Source organism: Panthera pardus, unplaced genomic scaffold, assembly GCF_024362965.1.
Source record: "Panthera pardus isolate Hobbes unplaced genomic scaffold, ASM2436296v1 HiC_scaffold_21, whole genome shotgun sequence".
Taxonomy (NCBI): Eukaryota; Metazoa; Chordata; class Mammalia; order Carnivora; family Felidae; genus Panthera; species Panthera pardus.
Window position 1 is genome coordinate 6823619 of NW_026526777.1, and position 19211 is coordinate 6842829.

Sequence of the window (19211 nt, forward strand, 5' to 3'; positions counted from 1 at the left end):
ACTCATGCTTCCTGATAGCATTCTTATAAACAAATACTATTATTACCATTAAGCTGAGAGGCTGAAAGTTAAGTAACCTTCCCAAGACCATAAAACCTCCACATTGCTTTAGAAAGAGTGAATGTAACATTTAAAACAAATAATCCTCTCTCTTCCTCCTTCTGAGTGTCATATCTGGAGCCCTATTATATTTCATGAAGCATGCTAAATTCTTTGTATTCATTATGTTAAATCTCCACAATAGCCCTCTTGGCAATACTGTTAAAGATGAGGAAATTCAGGTTCAGAGAGCTTTACTAACTTGTCTTGAAGTCCCATGATTTGGAAGTGGCAGAATCCAGTTTTAAGCTTCCAGACCATGGCCCCAGTTTTCTTCTCAGTTCCTGACCTGCTGTCTCTTCAACTCACCTTCATTTTTTTTTAATTAAAAAAAAATGTTTATTATTTATTTTTGAAAGGGAGAGAGAGAGACAGCATGCAAGTGGGGGAGGGTAGAGAGAGAGGGAGACACAGAATCCAAAGCAGGCTCCAGGTTCCATCCAAGCTGTCAGCACAGAGCCCGACGTGGGGCTCAAACTCACAAGCCGTGAGATCATGACCTGAGCTGAAGTCGGATGTTTAACCGACTGAGTCACCCAGGCATCCCTTCAACTCACCTTCTTATTGGAAGGAAGGACATACTATTCTACTATGAAACCTTCACTGACTTTGGCAGCCAGGAAGAAGAATGTATCTTGACTGACCCTCACTTTGATACCCTGGAATCCAGTACAGCCTGGGGACTCCTCTTCCAGAGCTCTGCAATAATTGTTTCTGGAAAGTATTTTGGGCTTCCAGGAAGGCTGCAATTCTAAAGGGCTAATCCCAAGGGGAATCTCAACTTGGGCAAAAGGGGTGTTGGCAGAATCACCCTATGTGCCTAGAGGAACCCAAATAATCTTCGTTGGCCTCTAGTAGCATCCTGCTGTATAGATATTTACCTGAATAATGAACCAGTCTGGAGTAGCAGCCAATGTGGAGCTTGGGGGAACAGGGACCCAAGTGACAGCTTCTCTAATGGGACCACCTTGTCCTTTCTGGAATTGGAAGAACTTGATCATGGTAGCCTGTGGTTGAAGAAAGAGGAACCAGGGATCAGGAGACATGAGTCTCAGTCCTGTGCAGGAATTTCAGTCCTCGTCAGCTGTGCATCCTTGACTAAGTCATTTCACCTTTTGGGGGCTCAGAGGTTCTAACTAATATTTGATATGGAGCCATTGGAGGGGTTGGTTTTCTGAAGCCCCTTCTTGGCTCTAAAGTTTATGATTGCAGATGTTCTTTTAGACCAGAGACTGTCTTGGGTCCCCTGGTTGACCCCAGTGTCCCCCCTCCTGGTCAGTCTGGTCTTCCTTGTACCCAGAGAGGCCCAGGTATCAGCTCTCCATGCTTCAAGACTCACGTGTGCCATGCGTGTGTTTTCCTGGAAGCTGCATATAGGACACTCATTGATGGGTAAGCTTGTGGTCTGGAACTAGCAGGGAGATGGTAAACATCACGGAACAAGCTGCCCTTTCAGGCTCTCAACCTTGGCAGCATAGTATGAAAATAATTCTTGGGAAGCTGGAGCCTGGTGGCAGCTGCCTGCTTCTCCTCTGCCTGCCTGCCAGGCCCTACCAGAGCTCAGGACAGATCGAGCTCTGCCTGGGCATGCGGTGGCCGACACTGGTAGTTTTCCACTCTGGGAAACTGGAAAGTGAATTGGCTTCTCTGTCCAGGAGATTGGTGGGTAGTGGAAGTGTCAAGAACCACCGAGAACAACTCAGCAAGCAAAATCAGGACACCCTTCTTTGCTGCTGGGTCTCTGGGTCCCTCGCTGTCCCTTGCTGTCCTCCGCCTTTCCATGCTTCCTGATCTTTCATAATGTGGAGTTCAGAGATGGATGGATGGGATCTGATAAAAAAAAAAAAATGAAGTGGGCTTGGGGAAAAGCACAGGGGCCTGACATTTAGGATTTGGCACTCTGAGTCTTTGCTATTGGCTGGGGTCCCTTCCACAGGAGTTTACCAAAAATAGGCATATTCACTAGGAAAACCGCACTGGTACCGCTGAAAAGTGCCACGTTGGTTGCCCTGGGCCAAGGCTTATCCTGGTTCCAAAGACCCACTAGGATGAGGAAGGCCATCCAAGATCAGCTTGTCTTTTTTCCTCTGCCCTTTCTCTGAGGCCCCTGGGAATATTGATTCACCAAGAAACTTCGCCTACTGGCTGCTTTTCTGGCTCTTATCTCTGAATTCCCTATCCTCATCCTTATTATCTTTGGTTCCAACATCAAGACCTCAAGACCCACTCCAATTGTCTCAAGAAGCTTTGTAATATCTCTGGCTCAGAGCCTTGCTCTGGCATTGAGCTGGAGATCTTCATCAAGGCATAGAGTGAGACTCCCAGCTCTTTCCCTCACCAAAGCCTGGGGACCCCTCCTTAGTGCAGCTTCTTGGACCTTTATCCAGTGCCCATTGACTACAATTCATGCTAAAGCTTCTCTTCCTCTCATGCAAATGCCCACAAAGCCCTTCAAAGAACATCCCTGAAACTTGGTGTCCTTTGGTGATTGCTGAGAAATGAAACAATCCTAGAGAAATGAATCGATTACAGAACCTGCCCTCAAGAGTTCAACACATGGTGAACTCTCCATTCATCCAGCCTTGGGTTCATCCATCCATCCACCTGCCTTCTACCCTTTTGCTTACTTATTTATTTGCCAAATGTGTATTGAGCATCTAATGGGTACCATGTGTTGGCAGCTGCCCAGCGGGAAAAGGAAGAATCTGACATGATTACTATTCTCAAAATTGCTTACAGTTTCACTAAGGAGGTAAACAAGCATGAGTGAACTAGAAAATCTCTGGTGAAGGTTGTTACCTAAAAGAACCCCCCACGCATCTCTTTTATCCCCCTATCATATTTTAGAGTTTTCCGTAGTTTTGTCATACTATCTGAAATAGTAACAATTCATAATAGCTATTGTCAGACAATTTGATTGCCTATTTGAGAATCGAAAATCTATTGCCTCTTGTCTTTCTCCTCTCCCAGAATGTAGGATCCGTGGGCTAAGTCATTTTATCTGTCCTGTTCACCACTGTATCTTCACAGCAGGAACTGATTTGTTAGATAAATTCATAAGCATTAAATAAATTAACATTAATGTTAAGTAAATATATTTGTTAAATAAATACATGAACAAAAAGATGGGTTGCAATAGATATGTAATGCCCCAGAATTACAAAGAAGTCTTATATGTCTGCTGCCTGGTTAAGCGTCATTAGTCAGGGCTACCCTTTCCTGACTTCCCAGGTCTTTGTTTTTAAGCCTCCTAATTAGGAACAACAGAAAACTCTTCTTTTATCACCTTTTCAACAGATATTTATTGAACACTCAGTTAATACCCAGACACCCTACTAGAAATGAGGCAAACAACAGAGAGAAAGATAGACAAGATCTCTGGCCATATGACACTGAATAGTTAGTGGAGAGACCAAAATGAAACAATTATTTGTATTGAAACAAACAATTATTTGTTTTACAAGTGTGAAAAGTGCTAAGAAGGAAAGCAGCGCACTGTAAGAGCATGTAACAGAAATTCCTAATTTCCCCAAAGGCTCGGAGGAATTCTCTAAGAGCTGGAGGATGAGCAGGAGTCAGCAGGTAAGGGAGGGGAGGGGAAGAACATTCCAGGTACACGGAACATGACATGCAGGGAGACCCTGAGGCTGGAAGGTACTTCGTGCACTTACGAAGTCAGGATGGGAGCCAGCAGAGATGTGCAGAAAGCCCAAGGTGAGGCCGGAGAGGTAGGTTTGGCCCGATCCCGCAGACGTCATGGGCCACACTATCCCAGGAAGACTGGACAGCTGTTAGAAGATTCATGTCAGAATAAGATTCTAGGAAGCTCGCTTGGGCTGCTGTGTGGAGAAGGACTGGTAGAGGAACCGGAGGAAGAGCTAGAAGGCATTATAGTCATTCAGATGTGAGGTGGCAGAGGCTGGGCCCTGCATGGGAGGAGTGGAGAAGGAGAGAGACGGCTGGACTCAAGAAATTTGCGGGACGTAGTGATGAGGGACCATAAGGCAAGCTGAGGGCAAAGCACAAGCCAACACACGCCCCTCCCCCGCCCAAGTGGGATCTGTGTGACGTTCCTCAGGCTCTCCTGGCCACCCAAGAACAAAGGAAAGGAAGGAAAACAAATGGTTAACTGTCATAGAGATCACAATCATGCGGGACATGAGTCTCCTTCAGGTTACAAATGTCTTAGTAAATTATAAGAAAAAGGCAATTTTATCAATACACTGATCTCCAGAAACCTGTAGACTCAGTTTCCTGGAGCCCCAACATCACCCTCCATAGTGTTGTGGGGACAAAGGCAAGAAGAAAATGGCGGGTAAAATTAAATTTCCGTGTGACCTGCAGCCCATTGACAAATACCTGAGGCAAATACAAAGTATAACATTTCTCCAGGAACGCCCTACTGTCTTAATGTCAATGGCTTCCTAGAGGGAAAACAACCTTAGCTTGGCCCTAGCAAGGCTGTGGCATCCTATGAGTCCTGTTTAGCAGATGAAAGTCCTTCTGGAGGCTTCCCTTTGGCCTTTCCCTCCCCCAACTCCATAGTACATAAGCAGTCACTCTTTACAAGCCCAGTGCAGCACTTCCTGCCCACGGGTCCTGTCCCTGTGCTTTAATAAAGTCACCTTTTTGCACCAAAGACATCTCAAGAATTCTTTCTTGGCCATCGGCTCTGGACCCCTACCACTCCGAAACCCCATCCCTACGAGCGGTAGGATTTGCTAATAGAGCAGCTGACTCCCGAAGGACAGGTTTACTTCCCACTCCTCCACTGCTCCTAAAGCAGAAATAAACGTGTCACGTGTCATTCCAGAACTCTTCCTGTCCCAGAGTCCTGTACTGGTCCGGGTTCAGGGCCACGTGTGCCGCGGCTCAGGGAGGCCTTCCAGTTCTCGACATGGTGTTGCCACAGCTGTCCACACGTGGTTGGCTTACACCCTTCCGTGCGAGGGAAGCGCTGGAGGGGATGAGGAGGAGGGGCGCACTGACACATTTAGAATTTTCTTTTTTTATGTGGACAAATTGCAGCCTCGTTTTCATCCCCCGGTTCTTCAGGTATCAAACCTGAGCAGCAGCAGAGTCACCTGGAGGGCTGGTGAAAACCTGGTTGGCTGGGCTCCGCCTTCAGAGGGATTCAGTAGGTCTAGGGTGGGGACTGAGAATTTGCATTTCTTTTCTTTCTTTAAAAATTTATTTTATTATTTATTTATTTATCAAAGCAATTTTTTCAATGTTTATGTATTTTTGAGAGAGAGACAGAACACGAGTGGGGGAGGGGCAGAGAGCGAGGGAGACACAGAACCTGAAGCAGGCTCCGGGCTCCGAGCTGTCAGCGCAGAGCCCCACGCTGGGCTCGAACCCACAAAATGTGACCTGAGCTGAAGTCGGACGCTTAACCGACTGAGCCACCCAGGCGCCCCCCAATTTTTTTAAAAATTCAAGTTAGTTAACAGGCAGTGTAGTCTTGGCTTCAGGAGTAGAACCCAGTGACTCATCTCTTACATATGACACCCAGTGCTCATCCCCAAAAGTGCCCTCCTTAATGCCCATCACCCATTTCACCCCTCCCCCCACAATGGAATTGGGGAAGGTATTGGCAAATGACATGTCAGAGAACTTCTGTTTCTAACAAGTTCTCAGATAGTGTTGGGGGCTGCCGGTCCTGGGAGACCACTTTGAGGATCAAAGCCTTAGCCCAGTAATTAAGGGGAGCAAAGAGCCTCAGCCAGGCAACTGGCCCTCCTTGGACACCAAATAGAGTATCCTAGCTGGGATCTCTCTCTCTCTCTGTCTCTCGGTTTTTCTCTCCCTTTCTTTGTTAAATATGGAAAGTACCTATATAGGCATAATTGGAACACAAAATAGATAGGGTTCCTAAGCCCGGGAAATACCAACATGCTTCATACAGGCAGCTGCAGCTAAGGCAGCTGTGTTAAAACTCTCTGGTTGCTGTTCCCAGGACAAGCAGTGCCTTGGTGGGGAAGTTATTTGCAACAATATCATGACTCACCCCATGCGACCCTCTTTCCCCATTTCTGGTTTACTTTAGATGTTCCGAGAAACAGAAGTTCTTGTTACACTCATGGCCCAGTGACTAGAGATTCATGATAGCCAGGAATGCAAGCCCAGTGGGACTGTGAATGTGGATGTCCCTGGACTTTGGAATGGCCCCAGAGAATGATCATGTGTCCAGGCTGGAAGGGACCTGGAAGCATGGTTTCCAAGCGTGGCTGCATAGCAGAATCACTTGGGAAATTAAAAAAAAAAAAAAAAAAATGTAGGTTCCTGGGCACAGTTTCAGACCTACCGAAGAAAAATCTCTTAAGACAGAGCTCACAAACCTATATTCTACAACCTTCCCAAGCAATTCTAAAGCAGTCGGTCCATGGACTGGCTTTTGGGAATCACTGCCTTAGAAAACATCTAATCCAGCTCCCCTGATTTCCACAGGAGAAGACTGAGACCCAGAAAGGATGTGAACTTTGCTCAGATCCTGGAGTGGATTTGAAATCTCTTTTTTTTTTTCCTTCAGAGGTTGTGTAGCTTAGAGAGAGCCGTCTATAGAGTCCGAATCTAAAGTGAGTTAGTATTTACTCCATGAATGGCCTTAGGCAGTTATTTAACGTCTTACCTGTAGATGGGGGATTCGTGAGAAACAGGAAGTAATGAGTGACAAAAATACCATATCGTCTGACATTTGATAAGTGCTGTTTATAAGTGGTTACCATTATTACAGTATATCATCAAATTGAAGAGCCTGCTGATTCTACTGTACTGATTCTACGGATTCTACTGTGTCCCTCTAAGAAAAAACCCCAGCCAGTTAAGCTATGACTCACCATTTGCTTGTGAAATGCGTTCAGATTTCAGATGTTAGCGCGTGGAAAATAATGGGAGATACAGTCTTCCACTTCTCTTTCCCCAACCCAGCGCAGATTCCTACCATTATTGAATTAAGTAGTTAAATGTCTGAAGAAGAAGCATACTTAGTGTGCTTGAGGAGCAGCCAGGAGGCCAGCGTGACTGGAGGGGGGAGTGCGCTGGACGTGAGGTCCAGGATAGCCCGGGATCAGCTCTGCAGGACCCTGGAGACCACGCATCCGTTTTCAATGTTATCATGAGTGAGGTGGGAACTCCCTGGAGGGTGCTGGGCAAAAGAGTTACGTGGTCTGACTTACATTTTCATAGATAAATGGGACAAGGTGGACAAAAGGACGTCTGGTTAGGAGATTATTGTTTTATTCCAGGATCGACCTAGAATGGTAGTGGCATATGTGGAAAGGAGGTGGGTTATGGGAATTCTTTAGGGTGGCTAATGGGATTTCCTCATCGGCTGTTGGGCTGGATATGGAATACGAAAGGAGTCAAGGGTGGCCTCAAGATTTTTGGCTCAAGTAATTGGAAGAGTGGAGTTGGTTGAAATGGAACAGACTGGGGGTAAGGTTTGCAGGGTGACATATTTAACTCCACTTTATTCTAACTCCTAATCTATGTCTACCTCTGTTTTCAATCAATATTTTTGAGCACCTCCTGTCTCCCCAGATGTGCCCTGAGAAATAAAATTGAATAAGATCTAATCTCCCCGCCTACGCCCTTTTATCCCCCCAAAAGTTTGCCATCTGTAGGAGAGATGAGACTCACACACAGACAATTATAAGACAAAGCACTATGTACCGAAGGCTATAAAACAGATACTAAAAATGTCGGACATCGGAGTAAGGAGAAATTTACCGAAATTGGTACTATTCCTTCTTTAAAAAACACTTGCTTTAGTTGCAACCAAGTTGATTACATTGCAAAGGGACAGTGCTAGATACTAACTTAAGCTAGTCTTTCCACTTCAGGTGTACGAACGTCCTTGCTGTACCCGAAGCCACTAAGAAGGCTCTTTTCTCGACTTCTGTTCCCTTTCCATGAAACATTCCGCCCTCCAAGAGTCACCTGGCTGTCTTCCTTCACTCAGATCTCTGCTCAGAGACACCTTATCCGAGAGACCTTCCTTATCTCTTGACATGAAAGAGCAGCTATTTCCTTTCCCTGTGTTCTTTTCTTCACAACACTTGCCACTTTTTCTCATCTTATATATTTATTTGCCTCTTGTCTTTGTCCCCATTCTAGAATGTAAACTCTGGCAAAGGGTACTTTGTTCTGTTTATGCCTATATTCCCACGGGGCTCAAAAAAAAAAATCATGGAATGAATGAATTAATAAAAATAGGAGCTTAAAACCCCTATGGATTTGGAGAGCAATAAGTTGATTACCACACTGGGAATGGAGATAGGACTGGGTCCATGAATAAAGCTTTGTTTTCTGAAGGGAAAGAAGGTGCCAGAGGCCAGCTCTCTTACGAATCTGCAGTGCTTCTGCCTACAGCCTGGCGTGTTGGGAGAAACAGCTTACATCTTGCCATTCCTTTGGTTAGAGCAGAGAGCGGCAGTCTGGTACATTGGGCTAACTTTGGATTAGGACCCCTTCATAGCCATGGGACTCTAACTGGTTTTCTCATGTGTAATTTGAGAATAATAATACATGCCCCGCCTACCACACAGGGTTATCGTAAGGATAAACAAGATGAAAACAATGGGACAGCACTTTGAAAACTGTGAAGAATGAACTGTATTTTAGGAGTCAAGATAGCAACTGGGGGCACCACGACATGAATGATAGCCAAAGGTGCAAGGACCGTCTACCTTGGCCGGCCAGGTCCCCTCCCCAGAAGATCGTTGAGGGATATATACACGCAGAGAGCAGTAACAATGGGAAAGCAAAGTTACTTTATTAGTAGCTGGTTTGGGTCACAAATGCCAAGGCAAGTGTTCTGGTAACCTGGACTGGAACGTGTAGCCTGTGAGATAAAGGTGTCCAGAAGCTTCTCCTGGCCCATTAAGTCACTGGTACTGAGGGACACCAAGCAGCAGTGCGAAAACGTTTAGCACACCCAAAAACATGCAGGACAAGCATCTGGGAGGGGGCCGGAGGAGGCCTTGAGGCAGGGCATGGCCTCCACTGCCTAAAGGGGTGGAGCACAAGAGAGGGCGCACCCTGTGAGTGATTTCTGAAATGTTCATTGACCTCACTCACTGGTAATTTGGGCCCCATTGGCATTCTGTATCAGTATTTCCTCATCCTTACCCCTCCCTTCAATTTTCACATTCCAGAGGGTTTAGAATTTGAGAACTTGATGCTTCATTCCTGAACAGCCCAGAATTACACTCGAGATTCAAACATAATGATTATTTGTAGAACCTGTCACCCCAGATGCAGAAGTTATACATTTGACAAGAATAGGCAAAATGATACTAGATCCCATGTTCATCTCTTGATTTAAATTTGACTTGGAAAATGCAGGGGACAGGAACATGGAAGTGTTTCGGTGGTGTATATGGCCATGATTCTTGCCAAAGTGGCGGAGTCTGGTTTTGCTTCATCGTACTGTTCCTGGAAGTATCAGATGGCATCATGCATGTTGCGCGTTGTCAAATGCTTTTTCTGTATCTATTGAAATGATCATATGGTGTTTATCCTTTCTCTTGTTGATGTGACATAGCATGTTGATTGTTTTGCAAATATTAAACTACGCTTGCATCCTGGGAATAAATTCCATTTGATTGTGGTGCATGATTTTTTAAATATATTGTTGGATTCAGTTTGCTAATATTTTGTTGAGGATTTTTGCATCTATATTCATGAGAGATATTGGCCTGTACTTCTTTTGTTTTGTGGTGTCTTGATCTGGTTTTGGTATCAGGATGATTCCTTCCTCTTGTGTTTTTTGGAATAGTTTGAGAAGAATAGGTATTAACTCTTCTTTAAATGTTTGGTAGAATTTGCCAGTGAAGCTGTCTGGTCCTGGACTTGTGTTTTTTGGGAGGTTTTTGATTACTGAGTCAATTTCATTGCTGGTGATTGGTCTCTTCAAATTTTCTATTTCTTCCTGATTCAGTTTTGGTAGTTTACGTTTCTAGGAATTTATCCATTTCCCCTAAGTTGTCCAATTTGTTGGCATTTAGGTTTTCATAATATTCGGTTACAATTGTTTATATTGAGAAAATTCCTTTCTACTTCTAGTTTGCTGAGAATTGTTATCAGGAAATGATGTTTGATTTCAGCAAATGCTTTTTCTGTGTCTTTTGAAGTGATGATACAGTTTCACTTTCTAAATCTGTGGCGAATTACATTGAATGATTTCTGAATGTCAAACCAACCTTGCATTCCTAGAATAAATCCTACTTGATCATGGTGTATTATTCTTTTTATATATTCTTTGATTCGGTTTACTAAAATTGTGTTTAGAGTTTTCGTATCTATGTTCATGAGAGTTATTGGTCTATAGTTTTCTTATAAGCTTCCTGTTTGGTTTTTGTATTAGAGTAATAGGATTTCATAAAATGAATCAGGAAATATCCCCTTCTATCTTCTCCTCTTTAATTTTCTGGAAGAGTTTGTGAGTGCTTGGTAATTTTTCTTTCTGAAACATTTGGCAGAATTCAACAGTAAAGCCATCTTGTCCTGGGGTTTTCTTTGTAGGAAGGTTGTTGACTATATATTTAAATTTTTTAGAACATAAATGATACTCAGGTTTTTATCTATCTCTTTATAAATGAGCTTTAGTGGTTTGTATCTTTCAAAAATTTGATTATTTTATCTAAGTTGTTGAAATTATTGGCATAACATTGTTTATAAGATTCTCTTATTATGCATTTAATATCTTTAATTTCTGTAACAAGGAAACTTCCTTCATTCCTGATGTTTGTAGTGTTTTCTTTTTTCTCTCCCAATCTGGCTAGAGATTCTTTTTGCCTTTTTTTTTTTTTTAAGTCTTGTCAAAGAACCAGCTTTTGGTTTTTTAGAGTTTCTCTATTGTTTTTCTGTTTTCTATTTCACTGATTTCCACTAATAATCTATTACTTCCTTTCTTGTAATTACTTTGTATTTTATTTGCTCTACTTTTTCTAGTTTCTTAAGGTGAAGACTGAAGTTATTATTTAGAGATTATTATTTAGAGTTATTATTTGCTCTTTTCTAATGGAGGATTTTACTGTGGTGATTTTCTCCATAAGTATTTGTCAAGTGGTATCCACAAATTTTGTTATAGTTTCATTATCTTGCAGTACAGAATACTTTCTAATACTAATACTTTTCTAATACTTTCTAATTTGTTTTCTAATTTCTTCTAATTTTCCTTTTTTCTTTGACCCATGGCATATTTAGGAAAGTGTTATGCTAGTTTGAAAATATTTGGGGATTTTCCAGATATCTTTCTATTATGTATTTTTTCTAACTAGTAATTGCATTATGACAGAGAACATGCTTTGTATGACTTGAATATTTAAAATTTATTGGGACTTGTTTTATGATTCAGAATATGGTCTATCTTGGTACATATCACAGGTGCATTTCAAAAGAATGAATACTCTATGTTTTCCAGTAGAATTCTATAAATGTCAAGCTAGGCAAAAACCAGTGGATAATGTTCACATCTTCCGTATACTTACTGATTTTTTGTCTAATTGTTTTACCAATTATTGAGACGTAAGTATTGAAATCTGCAACGACATGTGGTTTTGTTCATTTTTCCCTGCAGCCTTTTTTTGTTTTGTTTTGTTTTGTTTTGTTTTGTTTTGTTTTGTTTTGTTTTGTAAAGCTCTGTTACGTGAATAAACATTTAGGACTGTCATGTGTTCTTGATGAGCTAACCCCTTTATCATTGTGAAATACCATCGCTATTTCTTGTCTTAAAATCTGTTGTGTCTGGTATTAATATAACCACTCCAGCTTTTTTTTTTTTTTTAATTACGTTTTCGTGGTATATCTTTTCGCATCCTTTTATGTGTAAACTTACCTGTGGTTTTCTGCTTTCCTTTCAGTGAATTGAATTTTTATGATTCAGTTTTATCTTTTGTTGATTTATTAGCCATGAACCTTTTTGAAAATATTATTTTAGTGCTTGCTTTAGGGTTTGTCATGTACATTTTAATTAAATAAAGTCTATCTTGTAAGTGATAGTATATCACTTCACATACAGCAAAAAAATCTAACAAGAGGGATGTCTGGGTGGCTCAGTCGGTTAAGTGTCCGACTTTGGCTCAGGTCACGATCTTGCAGTTTGTGAGTTCAGGCCCTGTGTTGGGTTCTGTGCTGACAGCTTTGAACCTGGAGCCTGCTTCAGATTCTGTGTCTCCCTCTCTCTCTGCCCCTCCCCTGCTTGTGCACTCTCTCTCTTTCTCAAAAATAAACATTTAAAAAATCTTCGAGCAGGATGCCTTCCGTTTTTCCCTTTTCAGCCCTCATGCTATTGTTTTCATGCATTTTAGTTTTGTACATATTATAAACCCCACCGTATATTGTTACTGTTTTTATATAAATAGTCAATTACCATTTAAAGAGATTTAAATAACATGAAAAATCATCTTAATCTAAATAGTCAATTACCATTTAAAGAGATGTAAATAACATGAAAACTCATCTTATATATTTACTATGTAATTACCATTTCCAAAGGGACATTTGTAATCATTTTTATCTTTGTTCCTCTGTTCATAATGTATCCTTTTTCTCTGGCTGCTTAAAAACTTTTCTCCTTATCACCTGTTTTAAGCAGTTGAATTATGATGTACTGTAGTATAGTTTTCTTCACGTTTCTTATGGTTCAAGTCACTGAGCCTCTCGGGTTTATAATTTCATCAAATTCAAAAAGAATTTCCACCATGTTTTATTCAAATAATTTTTTGATTCCTCTCTGTTCTTCTTTAAGGAATCCATTTACATGTATAATAGGATATTTGCAATCGTTTCACAACTTAACTTATGTTCTATCTTTTTGTTTGATTGATTATTTGAGTGATTTGATTAATTTCTGTCATTGTTTCATTTTGGATAATTTCTATTGCTGTCTTTAAGTTCACCAATCTTTTCTTTAATGTATAATCTTCCTTTTAATCTTATTCAATGTATTTTCTCATATAGTCAAGTTTCATCTCTAGAAATTTTATTTATATCCTTCCCTATCTCATTCAGCTCTCCTTATATATATTTATTATTTTTTTAATTAAAGTATAATTATCACACAGTGTTATATTAGTTTCAGGTGTACAATATAATGATTCAACAATTCAACATTTCTCAGTGCTCATCAAGATAAGTGTACTTTTGTTCCCCTTTGTCTATTTCTCACATCCTCCTCACCTACCTCCCCTCTGGCAACCACTAGTTCTCTGTATTTAAGTGACTGGATTTTTGGTTTGTCGTCTCTTGTTTTGATTTATTTGTTCATTTGTTTTGTTTCTTAAATGCATTTTATGAGTGAAATCGTATGATATTTGCCTTTCTCTGACTGACTTATTCTACTTAGCATTATACCCTCTAGGTCCATCCACATTGTTGTAAATGGCAAGATTTCATTCTTTTTTATGACTACCATTCCATTATATTCCAATATATACCACATATCCTTGATCCTATGGATTAAGTCTTATGGATGGACACTTGGATTGCTTCCATATCTTGTCTATTATAATTAATGCTGCAATTAACATGGGGTACAGGGATGCCTGGGTGGCTCAGTCGGTTAAGCGTCTGACTTTGGCTCAGGTCATGATCTCACAGTTCGTGAGTTTGAGCCCTGCATTGGGCTCTGATGACAGCTCAGAGCCTGGAGCCCACTTCGGATTCTGGGTCTCCCTCTCTCTCTGCCCCTCCTCTGCTTTCTCTCTCTCTCTCTCTCTCTCTCTCTCAAAAATAAATAAACATTAAAAAAAATTTAAAAAACTTAGTAATCCCTTCAAATTACTGTTTTTGTATTCTTTGCGTAAATACCCAATAGTGGAATTACTGGATCATATGGTAATTCTTTTTAAAAGTGTTTTTGAGGAAACTCCATAGTGTTTTCCACAGTGGCTGACCTTATAACAATATAATTATAATTGGTTTAATTTTCTTTTTAAATTCTTTTGTTTAATGTTTTTGTTTTTGAGAGAGAGAGAGAGAGAGAGACAGCACAAGAGGAGGAAGGGCAGAAAAAGAGGGGGACAGTGGATCCGAAGCGGGCTCTGCACTGACAGCAGAGAAGGCCATGTAGGGCTGGAACTCACGAACTGTGAGCTCATGACCTGAGACGAAGTTGGACGCTCAGCCACCTGAGCCACCCAGGCGCCCCTCTTCTATATTCTGAATCAATTCCATTGATTGATTGTTTTTCTCATTATAGGTTCTATTTCTCTGCTTCTTTATATGCCTGCCATCATTGTACCTATTTATACTAAAAAATTCTTCATTGTTTATCTGAAATTTAAGTTTAGGAATCCTGTATTTCTCTGGCAACCTTAGATTCCCCCGACCTCTCCAGACTCTTATCCTTGTCTCCTTGATTGGGAGCCCTCCAAACTCTGCCTTGTTCTCACTCACTGTGGACTCTGCCACAGCAGTAAGCTGGTGCCACTGTAGGACTCATCTTCTTTGTCCCCTCTCAGGGATTGTTGGCCTTTGTTATCCCGTATTCATTGTTTGAAACTCAATGTTTTGAATACTTTGTCCATTCTTTGGTTGTTTCACCCAGGAGAGTCAATCTGGTCCTTGTTCCTCTATCTTGGCTGGAGGTGGAAGTCCTTCCCCAGAGGCCATTGTTTATAGCCAGAGGTGAAAACATGGTGCTGATGGGGGCCAAAGCTGTGTGTCCAGTACTTTCATAGGACAGTTGGCTTTGCCCTGTAGTTTTGTGCAATCAGCTACCTAGAAAAACGAATGCTTTGGATCAGGTGGTACCTGGTGGCCGTGAGGATGACTCAGCACCTTTGGGAAACTGGTTAGTAGTACACATCTGCTGATAAGGTAATGGGGATGGGCCATGGGCTTATTACCAAATAAAAGAATAAATCAGCACATTGCATCACATTACATTACTTGGGTCTGGGACTGAAAGATAGATGTGGCTGAAGGTCCGTGCTTGGGGGATTGAACACTACTAAGTTTGGAGGCAGGCCCAGGGAGAAAGGCTGAGAGAGTCAAGGTGATCAAACTGCGGTCATAGAAAGCCTTAGGAAGATGTAAGCCTCTGTTTCCCTGTCCAATAGTCAATCACATTCTTCCTAGAAGGGGATGGGGCATCCATGGAAATAAAAAGAAAAGTATTTCCTCTCTTTTTCCCTTCGGTGTCTCTTGGTCCAGCCATATGCCGCTATCCTCTGGGTATGTCAGGAGGCCACATTCCAGATGAGGACATCACAGCTTCCAGTCAGTGGTCAGAATCCACAGCTGCCAAATACGGAAGGTGAGGACAGAGGCCCCAAGAAAGCCCAAGCCACGGGCTGGATGCACTTTCTGGCTCAAGGGGCTGGGGAAGAAGGGTGGGAGCTGGTAGGCATGGGGGAGGCCTGTCCTGTATGTTTTCGGGGAGAAAATTCAGGGTTTGGCAGCATGTGCTGGTCTGGCCACCCCTTCCCAATCACAGGGCCTTGAGCCACCCTGCCCACAGCAGATGGGTTCATGGATATGCAGTGGGTTTTCTTTACTTCACCTTCTCAGTGTGAGAAATTACAGGAAGCTGACTACCGTGGTGGACTGGGGAAGGCGCAGATGGGGTAGGACACTGGAAGCGAGGACACCCCATCCTCTTGTCAGTGGGTGTCTGTGAAACATTATTCGCGGTGCAAAGCATCAAGGTTTTGAGCAGACACTGAGGACTCCAGCAAAGTCTTCCCTTCTCTCATTGAAGGGCCATCCTCACCCACAAAGAGTATGGTGGGTTCCTAGTGGCCTAGTACCAGGAGTCCTCCAAAGCAACGAACTCCCTTGTCAAAAGCTACTCTGCTGGTGAGGGTCTAATCCTTCTCCTGGGATCTGATTTTTTGGTCTAAAGTGTTGATGTCTGTTCAAATGGAATCACCCACAAGAAAAGCAACCTTAGTAAACCTTCTCCATAATTTCTGAGTATGTGAAAGACGAGAGTGATGGTTGGTGGGGTTGGAAGAGAACGGCAATGAGTAGGTTGACATCTGTGAGAAAAGGAACATTCCAGGGAAGAGGGAAAGTGGTAAGACGTTCCCAAAAGAAACCTTCCACTGATTTCACAATTTTGCTCACTGGTAGCTTAGCTTGGAGGTAATAAAATGAAACCAGATTATTTACTACTCTCCTGACATGCTCCTACCCCTCACTCTCATCATGGATTCCCATGGCGTTTTGCTGGGCTGCCATGCCCATCCTGTTGGTTAAAATTCCACTGCATTACATAACCCACACTGGAGATCTTATGATCCTTCCCTCCTCCTTCCTATAACTTGATATCCAAGCAAGGGGTGGCCACCCTTGTTATGCTGGGACTGAAAGTGGAACGGGGAGGTAAAATGACTCATGGGGGAGTAGAGGGCAGAAAGAGTTTCATTTCCCTTGTGGTCTTTAAATCAGGGTGGGAAATAAAGGCTACATCTGATCTGAAGGACTCTAGCCCTGGTGGTGACTGTCTATCTGGGTTTCATGGTGCCCCAGGGACAGAAGACTGTCAGGCTTGAGGGGAGACCCAAAGAGTCTTTTTAGACTGGGGTCCCAACTTTTTAGATTGAGTCTTGGGTTGGATACATTTTCTCCCCTCAGGACAGAGCAGCTGCTTGCTCTGGATTGGTAAACAACTCTAGTTCCATGGTTCCTCTCTGTCTCCCACCCCTTGTGTCAAAAGGCTGGACTCAGAAGAAGGGGACGGAGCCTGGTGCCCTGAGATTCCAGTGGAACCTGATGACCTGAAGGAGTTCCTACAGATTGACTTGCACACCCTGCACTTTATCACTCTGGTGGGGACCCAAGGGCGCCATGCTGGGGGCCATGGCATTGAGTTTGCCCCCATGTACAAGATCAATTACAGTCGGGATGGCACTCGCTGGATCTCTTGGCGGAACCGGCATGGAAAACAGGTAGGAAGAAGAGACATCCAGACCCTGAGATGTCCAGGACCATATTTTGACTTAGGCTAGAAGAGGAAGTACACAGGCTGTCTTGTAGGTATGTGCATCCACAGACCTGGCATGCCCTTGTAAATGTGTGACTGAGGAGGAGGGAGGGTGGGGAGGGGGCACCGGGAGGAATATCAAGGCTGCTGGGAAAGCTGAGTGGATACATTCTGCTCCTTCAATTAAAAAGAGAGGGTCCATGAAAGAGGCTATGAAGAAGACTCAGCATAACCTCACAGCATCTCCCCACTATTTCTCTTCTGTCTCCTCAGGTGCTGGATGGGAACAGTAACCCCTATGACATTTTCCTAAAGGACTTAGAGCCACCCATTGTGGCCAGATTTGTCCGCTTCATTCCAGTCACTGACCACTCCATGAATGTGTGCATGCGAGTGGAGCTTTATGGCTGTGTCTGGCTAGGTAGGTCTCTAGAGACAGAGTGTATGGACCTTATTAAAACCTCCAACTCCTGGAACATAAAGGCAATTAAGTCAGAAAGGTATGGGATTAGTAATCTCTGGGGTGAAGTGATTCCCTGTAGGTTAGAGTCAAGAAAGGACATTGTTCCTCCACCCAAGGCTTCATTCCATTCCTGGAATAATGCATTCTGAGTCACTTCACTGACTGCTAGTGAGGAGTGCTCCTCAGCAGCGCTCCTCAGCAGCAGAGTCCTATGTGGATACACTGAACAAGTGTACCTTTGAAGTCACATGGAGCTCCCTGGGGTAGTTGGTCTGAGCCATAGGTACACTTCCTTCCCAAAGGCACTGACACATCTGTGTTTCCTTTGACAGATGGCTTGGTGTCTTATAATGCTCCAGCTGGACAACAATTTGTACTCCCTGGAGGCTCTATCATTTATCTGAATGATTCTGTCTATGATGGAGCCGTTGGGTACAGGTAAATCCTGGGAAACTTTGGTCATCAGAATGGGAAAGTGGCCACTAGAAGAGATAATATTTTATTATGGCTTGGGATCAATAATCAATCAACTGGTCAACCAACTAGTGTTTTTTTTTTTAGGCCCTGTACTAGGCATTGTGAGATAATTTAGATGAAGTAAAACATGGAGTATTTATCTGCAAGGAACGTTTGCCTGTTTTGGGAAGACAAGGGAAACAATAAATTACACAAAACAAGAGCTAAAATTGTAGTATGGCTCTAGGTATGGTAGCCATATTTTTTTGACTCTTAAAACAGGACATGTAGTCTGACACAAATAATGGCCTACCTATGGAGACAAAGGGCCAGAAGAATTGAAGTTATAAGTATAATAAATTGGACAGGTCAAGAAGTTCGGGAAGAATGAACCCCATAAATAGAAATGCTTTAGAAATTATGAAAAGGACACCCGTAAGACTTACAGTAAACAAGGAGAGTTTCCGTGATGAGATGATAATTAGAGCAGGGGAGGCAGGTAGCAGGGAGCAGAGGAAAGAAAGCAGGGCTGAGGACAAGAGTGGCCTGACTGCAGCAGAAGCTTGATCCGGGAACAGCAGGAGGGCCCAATGGGTAGTCCTGAAGTGGACCTAGGAAGGGCCATGGTGGAAGAGTATGATCAGACACAGTGGGAATTTAGGGTTGGATGAGAGCTTTTCCTCCCTATCTCACTTCACTCTGAGCCTTGCCATTTTTCTTCTAGTCCACTTCCACACTTTTCTCTCTTAGCTTGGTCTTTGCCTGCAAAGATTGAGCCTGGGAGAGAGGTTAGGTCCAGACCAGATGATGGAGGTTTCTAGTGGTTGAGAGAGGGAGAGATTAATCTCAGGAAGGGGAGTGAGGGATTATAGCACTTCCATTGTCTTAGGTGTAAAGAATAAATTCCTGCCCCACCAGCTGCCATCCCCTGAGTGAAGACCTGACTCATCCAGTATTCGATTTCCAGCTACATCCTTTCCATGTGCTTAGTCACCGTTCTTCCCCATTCGCTTAAATTATCTGGGCATCATTTCACTCAGCCACACCCCAACTGGCATATGCTTGAGGCATAGAGGAAATCAGAGATCAGTTGAATTCAGTTTAGTTCAATAAATCTTTGCTGATCCTCCGTTAATACCTGCAAGGAATTTGGCCAGACTTGGTAGGTATTCAAACATAAGGAAGTCCTTGATCCTACCTTTAAGAAGCTCACCATTAGGAATGGGGACTAAGCCAGGATATAAATTGTTATGATAT

General features: G+C 42.8%; 1 protein-coding gene across 9 annotated transcripts in view; it reads left to right on the forward strand.

Moving 5' to 3' along the window:
• The window catches only part of DDR2 (discoidin domain receptor tyrosine kinase 2), a 149798-nt gene that overhangs the window by 103961 nt on the left and 26626 nt on the right, over positions 1 to 19211 (forward strand). For 8 of the 9 annotated variants that reach the window (XM_053908941.1, XM_019465742.2, XM_053908943.1 and 5 more), the window contains 4 exons: positions 15262 to 15364; positions 16769 to 17000; positions 17309 to 17456; positions 17831 to 17936. In XM_053908941.1, coding sequence (XP_053764916.1) covers positions 15262 to 15364; positions 16769 to 17000; positions 17309 to 17456; positions 17831 to 17936 — 589 coding nt within the window. The remainder of the gene's footprint in view (positions 1 to 15261; positions 15365 to 16768; positions 17001 to 17308; positions 17457 to 17830; positions 17937 to 19211) is intronic. The other variant, XM_019465747.2, reaches the window with a different exon arrangement.